This window comes from Emydura macquarii, unplaced genomic scaffold (assembly GCF_026122565.2).
Source record: "Emydura macquarii macquarii isolate MOO-44397 ecotype Brisbane River unplaced genomic scaffold, CSIRO-AGI_Emac_v2 contig_1348, whole genome shotgun sequence".
Taxonomy (NCBI): domain Eukaryota; kingdom Metazoa; phylum Chordata; order Testudines; family Chelidae; genus Emydura; species Emydura macquarii.
Window position 1 is genome coordinate 6,749,078 of NW_027131485.1, and position 8,248 is coordinate 6,757,325.

Here is an 8,248-nt window from a genome sequence, read left to right on the forward strand (position 1 = left end):
TCCTCAAACTCAGTAATACATACTAGCGTGTTCTAGTGGTGATGCACTGTACTGGGGGTACAGTAACAGCTTCCTTGTTTCTTTGAAGGCAAGTCAGTTTTCATACATGCAGAGTGGGAACAGTTCTACTCAGCTCATGGAAGTCTCATGACACTTCCAAGTGTCTGTACTAGGCATTTCAGCAAACGTTTTCCACCACTGGTACCACACATTCAGCTCCAATAGTAGAGCAACAGTAATGGAGCTAGTGGGATCTGAGCAGCAGCAATCAACAAGACCTGGTTTGAAAAAGGTTTTCTTTCCCTTTGCCCATTCCACCGTGAAGATTTTTTGACTGTTTTTTATCTTAGAAATATTAGGAATGCCCAACTTGCCTTCCCTGTTTTATTATTGAAGGACTTTTGGGAGAGCTCAAGGATGTCTGCTGGAACTCTTATGCCTTGATTGAACAAGCAAGGGTACTGAATGAACAAAGCCTTCCTTTATCGAAAATGCTAGCCCTTGAAGCTAAGACAACAAAAAACAAAGGGCCAGATTTTCAAAAGAGCAAAGCTTCCATTTAGACACCAAGTACTCAGCATCATCAGCTTCCATTGGGAACAATGTGCCTAAACAGGAACTGAGCTCATTTGAAAATCCTGCCAAAGAGTTCTGAACAGTGTCTAAAAATTCCTTCTCCCCCTCGACTTTCATTTTCTGGGATCTTGTGATGTTTTCACTAGTTCTCCAATCATTCTAGTGTATTTTAGCCTAAAGGGGACCTGAATTTCTTAGCGTAAAAAAATAGCTGAAAAAAATTCTTTAAAAAAACAGAAAGGGCATTTCTCCCTTCCTCCTCCTGTCCTCCCCCAACTTTGCTGGCAACCTTTTTCAGAGTGCAAAAGGAATCAGACTATAATTATTATTTAACTGGTAGGCCTTTGTGGCACTCTTCCTATTGCAATTCTGTAAAAAGAAATCAGAATAAAGTTATAGCTGTGTTGATCAATGGAGAAGCTTTGAAGCCTAATTAGACAAGCAGAGCAAGAGCAGAGCCCAGTGAAACCCACATGCCTGTTTCTTTTGTTTTATCTCTAATTTCCTGTCTTCACTATAACATGTGAATTTTCTTGAATTTACTATTGTTCCATGCTTCAGTGATTCTCCTTGTTCACTTGCTTCATAGGTCAATTAGAATTTGTATGAAAATCTGTCACCCACAGTCTTTATTGGCTCCTAATTATAACATTTCTATTGCCCTGTTATAACTACAGTTCTGTCAGCATTTCCATTATATCTCATTTATAGGGGTTCTAAATCAGCAGTGGGAAAAAAAAAGAGTCCTTGACAGCTGAAGCTTGGCACGACAGCCTCAGCCTAAAGGCAATTGTATTATAACTTATTTTTAAGGCAACATTTGCTCTCTGTATGCATGTGCATGGAGTGAGCTGTTTGATTCTATAAGCATTTTTAAAAACTTACATTTACAATGTGTTTAAGTGATCAAGACAGCTTGTAAAGTAATTAATATTAGGGGGAGTGCAGGATTGGTTTAATAAATTCTAAGTATTTATTTACCAAGGAAGGAGAGAGGAAGTTAAACCTTTCATTCTTGGTGGAAAGCCCATGCCTATGAAGCCAGCTTCCATCAGAGATCAGACTTATCCAGTCTTCTGGGCAACCGTAAGGTGCACGTCCATGCCCACATGCAGGCATTACCCTAGAACAAGCAGGTTGTCTTGCTCTACCTGAATCTGACACTTAGGAAAGCTACGAAGGAAGAAAAGCAGCAAGGCATGTCCGTTGGGAAGGCATGTCTTTTACTGGATTTGGTTTATATATGTATTGCGACAAGGCACCTCCTCCATCTTGGTGGGCTCAGTGTTTCCCCCTTTGACAGTGGGAGCCTGTAGTAAGTCAACCCCACTCTGGATAGCGTTTGTTCTCCCACTTGGGGATTTATTTCTCAATATTTTTCTGACAGGCCTCAGGGCTGGCCCAAGGAGTGCCCCTCCTCCAAACAAAAAAACTCCCAACAGTTCCAACACACAACAAAGGGGAATTTGTGGCTATCCCTATATTATGTTCAATGAGCCTGTCTTGACCATTACTGCAATAAGAACTTCCAAGATTGCCAATAAATACATTTGACACCATTTCTCTTCATAACAGCACTGATTATTCTCAATCCTTCTGTGCATTCGAGGTTTCGTTAGAAGTCCTAAGGGTGTAGTCCTTTTAGTCTCAACAGTGTCACCGATCAGATACAGATATTCCACAGAAGAGTAATACAATAATGAGATGACTGCACTGAATTGGCAATGTTTCTCCATGTATTTGCAAAACAAACAGTATAACCAAAATTTTTTGAAGTACTATAGCTTTCCTTCACCCCCAAAACTTGCTGGATTTATGTACTTGCAGAAAATATTTATTTATAAATATACTAAGTTTTAAAACATCTAATACTCTTTTGTTATGAAATCATGTAAAAAACTGTGGTAATGTGGGTTTCCTTAATAGTTAACACTAACCTATTAAAATTCCCAAACAAATTTGTACTTTGGTAAAAATTATTATTTGTGCATGTATTGGCACCATATAGGGGTAAACAAGCTGATTTGCAGGATGATAGATATGAAAGAAACACTTTTTGGTAGCCCACCTATAAAAGCTGGTGGGCCACATAATTTGCTTCAATGGGAATGTAACATTCTGTAAGTATTCTGAGGTTGGGAAAACAAAGTTTTCCATCACCACCTCCAGTAGGTTTCACATCCTGGGAAACATACCCATTAGGTTGTTCATTCATGTGAAGCAGACTACACAGAGATACTGCAGAGTAATACAAGGCATTCCCTGACTGTGTGTATGCATTTAGTCTTGTTTAAAAGATTTAAAAGGTTCCAGCAAAGGAAGAGGAGAGAAGTGCTCTGGCACTATCCACTAAGTAAAAATGACAGTTCAAGACACTTTTCTCAACATCATTTATCAACAAGTGATATGACTATAACACTCCAGCAGGGGACATCCTTCCTCTAGAATACAGCATGCCTTCAGTGAGACTGATTAAGGTGGTAGTCTGTTCTGTCTTGGTGAATCTTAGACCAGTACTTAATAGATTTTAGTCCAAATAACAGATGGAACCAAAGGATCTTGATGAGGAGGGGACAGAAAAGAAAGCTTAAAGTAAAGGTCTCTCTATGACCCCCTTTTAGAAGGTCACTGTCAGGTCAAATTTGGCCCACAGTTTATTTAACAGATGTATCATTTTTAAAAATATTGAAATTAGGTGTTTTGTTTTAAATAAAAAGCACCGTTCCCCTGGAATATTATGCTTGCACATGAGAACCTGAAAGTGTAATTAAAAATGAATTGGCTAATCAAAGACATTCATTGTCTAAAATGAGAATACAAACAAACAAAAAACAAAAATTCAAATTTATAAAGTTTCAGCTTTAACAAACTAAGTTGTTCTTTGTAGAATATGTAGGTAACTGTTTAGTTTTCTCCCTTAAGTATGTATCTTTTTAGCACAAGCAACTCCTTAAAATAGCTTGCTTGCAATTTCCACAAAATAAAAAGTGTTCTTCTGCCAATATCCAAGAATTATTTTATGGTTTAACTATTATTCCTAAACAGTGGTCTATAATAAAATGGGTAACAAAACCCTAATGAAATAGGCAATCTAGAAGTATTAACAGAAAAACTTCAGAATGGATTTTAAGAGACGTCAGTGGGCATTTCTGACCTGAAAGTAAATACTTGATATTCTTTCCTCACTTGTAATACTTAAAGTCTCATTTTGAAATTAAATTATTAAAAAAGTATGCAGGTGAGTACTACATTGCAAAATTCAGCCTGAATTGAAATTCAGTCAAGCAACAAGCTCTTTTTAAAATAAGAAAGAGGGCCATTTATATTTTTAAAACATATTGAAAAGATATTTTAATAGCGATGGAAACAGCACCCTAATAAGTAACTTATTGTACCCCTTCATTTCAGAAACGCTGTATCTCCATCTGAAAGTTGAATAAATTCAATTTATTATTTAAAGGAACAAAAACTTCAGGAAAGCAAGTCTTTCAAAAACAGGAATTAGTTTATTTGCAAGCAACCGGGCACTTTATGAAGCAGGAAAACAATTAGTGCACATATTTTTCTATATCTTATCAAAAGAAAAAATACTTTATCATTTCCTTGTCTTGCTTGCCCTAACAGAAACTGTACTGTGAAGTTTATTTCCCAAGTACTGCAGCTTCTTCTGTTCTGCACTGCACTCAGTTTTCCAGTAGTAAAGAAACATTTCATATTACTATAGAAGCTGAATTTGCACCCTAACATGAATCAACATGGACATTCACTAGATTCTAAGAGAAATAGAATTCTTTATCTGGCTTCTTTCTCCTCCTTCCCATCCCTCTCTTTTAAAAAAAGGTGTTCTCATAAAATCCAACATAATCAAATTAGATACAAGTTTAGACTGCCCTAGATTGTTCTGAAGTACAGTTCTTTCTTATTTTTAAAAGGCATTCCATAAAAAAGTCTGTTCACAGGAAATCTCTATTATGCTTCTGTAAAGACTTGGATATAGAGGTAGCTTTGTGAATGTACATCTTCAAATCCCTCCACAAATGCTTACAAAATGCTTACAAAAAACTTGACAATGGATAGGCTACCAGTATGCTGATACCACTGCTTAGCATGCTGACCCACATAGGCTCACTGTTTCCTAGTACTGTACTCCCGTCTGTCTGTACCCATCTGTCGACTCTTGTCTTATAGTTTGAGTACATTCAGACTGCTGAGACTATACTGGCATAGCTACATCCCTGTAGGCATGCCAGAATAACCCCATGGCACAGATGCAATCTACACTGATGGAAAGGGTTTTTCTGTCAGTGTAGAAACACCTGCTCACCAAACGATATTAGCTATATCAATAGATACATTCTTCCATTGACATAGCTGCATCTACACTGGTGCATAGCTACATCAGACATGGGTTTTCACACCCTTGACATCCTTGACTGACACAGCTATGTCTACCTAATTTTTAAGTGTAAACCAAGCCTTAGATTTTAAGACCCTTGTGACAGGGACCATCTTTTTGTTGTTGTTCTGTGTCTGCACAGCTCCTAGCACAATGGTGTCCTGGTGGATGACTAGGGCTCCTAGGCACTATGGTAATATAAATTTTAATAATCAACATCTATGTAGTCCCACTGACTATGGGTCTATTCATATGAGTATTGTTGAACATGTGTTTAAGTCTCTGCAAGATCAAGGCCATAGATATTCCACTGGCTCTCCAACTCTTTTATTCTGTAGGTCATTCTATCTAAGTACAGTATTTAGATTTACAACATTAAACAAAAAGCCTCCTACATCCAAAATGTAAAAAAACCCCAAAAAACTTTCAAATAAAGACAGCAGCTACTCCACATACTGAGCAATAGCAATGGAGGGGAGGGAGGAGGAAGGAAATCAAGCATAATAATATACCTCTCCCCATACAAACATCATTCCAGCCACTGCACCCAATAGTTAGTAGATAGATAGGCCTGTCTTTGTAAAAGTAGTATTCTTCCATTGACCACTTCCTGTCCTACACCACCTCCATCCCACACCCCCTCCCCCCACACACACACACACAACTGCATGTTTCAACACATTTAATTCTCTGACGACTGATGGTCCAGAAGTCTTAGTTTGAGAACTGCTGATTTACCTCTTCTGAGGAGTTTTGACTCACTTTGTCAGAGCTTTAACTTTTTTAAAAAGAGACCACAATAGCACAGTAGTTTTTTTGTTTTGTTTTTAAATAAAAAAAAAAGTTTCAACGCAGCACCTCCATACTACTACTGTGATTTGGCACTCTTTGCAAAACACCAAAGGGAAAAAAATACAGGCTTACATGCAGAAAAAAGCATACACAGGTTTATATACCCTTTACATGAATCAGAAGGAACCATAGCAACTCCTTTGGGCTTATCCAATCGTCACAAAAATGCAAAAGGAGGAACACCAACCCCACATTATTAAAGCAGATTTGAGGTTCAAGTATGTTTTTTTAAAAAACTCTTTCAGATAATCTTAGCTACAGAGACATGATATTGACTTATTTTCAAGGGTCTTTTCATGGGGGCATTTGAAAGAAGTACTGTCTCTGAAGGAACAGGTATGTATGTAAGTGTCCAAATTAGATATGAATTTTCTAAAACAATGCCACAATTTAACAGTTTACTGCTATTTCATTTAAGCTTCAGCCTTCCTTTTAGACCCATTCCAAAGCAGCAGTCCTGAACCAAGGAGGAGGTTATTTGTTTTAACTGTGGAAGTCCCTTACAGCACAGAAAACTTTGTCAAGGTCCAGGGCTGCTGGCACAGACTGTAGGAAAGGATGGAATTAAATATTACAACTGCTTCACCGCATGCACCAAGAGAGAGGAGCTTCGCACACTGGGGGCAAAGAGGGGACACTGCAAAGCTCTGTTTTCTGACTGAGTTAGACCAGGAACAGGCTTTGGAGGAACAGACCAGGCAGGCTAATAGAGGGGACGAGCCTTTCATTCTCCTTCCTTTAAGCTAGGGCCCAAGGGACGGGGAAGTCTCCAACCCACGCTGCTCGGGAGTCTGTAGCCGGGCCCCGTTGGCCCCAGAGAGGAGAGCAGGAGCAGGACCCTTCCACAGGAACCAACTCCCAGTCCCAGCTCAGCAGGAGCTGCTTCCCCTCCCACTAGCCCGGACCAGACCCCGCCGTCTCTCTCCCTCAGCCCGCAAGTCCGACGCGGCTCCCTCCCTCCCTGCTCAGTCCAGTCCAGTCCAGTCCAGTCCAGTCCCTTCCCCGGCGCCCCAGCCTCTGCCCTTACTGCTCCCCAGCCTAACGGCCTTACCACGGGAAGGCAGCCATCTTGCCTCCTCACATGACCCTCTTCCAGTTACCAATCGCTACAAGAGACAAAAACAGGCACTTCCGCCCACACAAGCCAGCCCCGCACCCCTGAACAAAGATGGCGGAATGTGCACTTCCGGGGTTGGGTCGTTCACCGCCCTCTCCCCATTCGCCTGCCTCAGGCAGTCAGTCGCTGCCTCCCCGCCTTAGATTGCCATGATGGCGCGCGGGGCGGCGGATAGTGGACACGGCCGGTGATTGATTGATGACCCGGTCCCAGGCGCACGCGACAGCAGCAAAACAAGAGCAGCGTCAGCGCGTGCGTCTGAGCCTCGTTCTCACTGGGACGGGGAAGGCTGTCGCCGCCGCCCTCTCGAGCCAGTGACCCCCGAGCCAGTGCCCCCCAAGCCTCCGCGCAGCGTCGGGGGAGGCAGGGACGCGCTGCCCTAAAGTGAGAGGGGCTCAGGCTCGCTTGCCCCGCTAACCCCATGGGAAAGGCTCCTCCCCCGCCCCACACACTGAGGGTGCCCTATCCTAGACAGCCTGAAGAGGTCTTACTGGAGCCCCACGCACGCACATTGAGGCGGCCTTCTGTGCAAATGCAATGAAGGGTCAATACAGCGTGCGCCTCTTCCTGTCTCTCCAGAATGTGGCCTCGCACATCCCTTATGCACTGCAGGGAATGTCATCTCACGCTGCCCGTCGTGCCCACCTTGCGCTGCTAGGCACAGGCACGCACACAGGATCTCCTCCCCTCACAAGTCTCCCCTCTCCCCACCTCTTCTGAGGCCTGGCGAGGCTCTAGACGGGGGGATCTGCCACAGAAAGGCAGTTAAAAGGTAGCTGTGATTGAAGGTGCTCCCCTCCCCCTTGATGGGGAAGCCCTGAGCAGGCAAGTGAAACCTAGTGCAGCAGGGCAGATCACTGCTTTGGTCAGGTCAAATAGCCCTTTTGTCACTGAAAATGCACCATCAGGGAATAGTGTACGGTAACCCTGGTTTGTGCATATATACCGATAGCCTCAGGCTTCCAATCCTGCAGCCTGACTCCCATTTTTTCAGTTATTTGCAATCATTTCCCTAGTGGCATGTTAAACTACATACCATCCCACATTGCCATCCTTTGTTGTTAGAATAAAGGTTTTATTTCTCCACACAAAAGCAGATGCCAACTCTGATATTCAGATGGCAAGAGTGGCATACCTACAGGAAGACCAGATATTAGTCAAGATCCACCCTACAGAACTGAAAGCAGAATTTTCTCCTTATTATGTAATTTGGATAATTTCATTGTGCCTTCTTAAAATTACCCACTGCTGTAGTTTAATTAGGTGCAGTAGCCTGATCCTATGCTAAACTATTGTGTAGCTATTGT

General features: G+C 41.9%; 1 protein-coding gene across 3 annotated transcripts in view; it reads right to left on the bottom strand.

Moving 5' to 3' along the window:
- VPS35L (VPS35 endosomal protein sorting factor like) overlaps positions 1–6,925 on the bottom strand; it is a 97,274-nt gene extending 90,349 nt beyond the window's left edge. For all 3 annotated transcript variants that reach the window (XM_067551026.1, XM_067551027.1, XM_067551028.1), the window contains exon 1: positions 6,876–6,925. In XM_067551026.1, the coding sequence (XP_067407127.1) occupies positions 6,876–6,892 (17 nt within the window). In that variant the 5' untranslated portion in view covers positions 6,893–6,925. The remainder of the gene's footprint in view (positions 1–6,875) is intronic.
- Between the last annotated feature and the right edge of the window lie 1,323 nt (positions 6,926–8,248).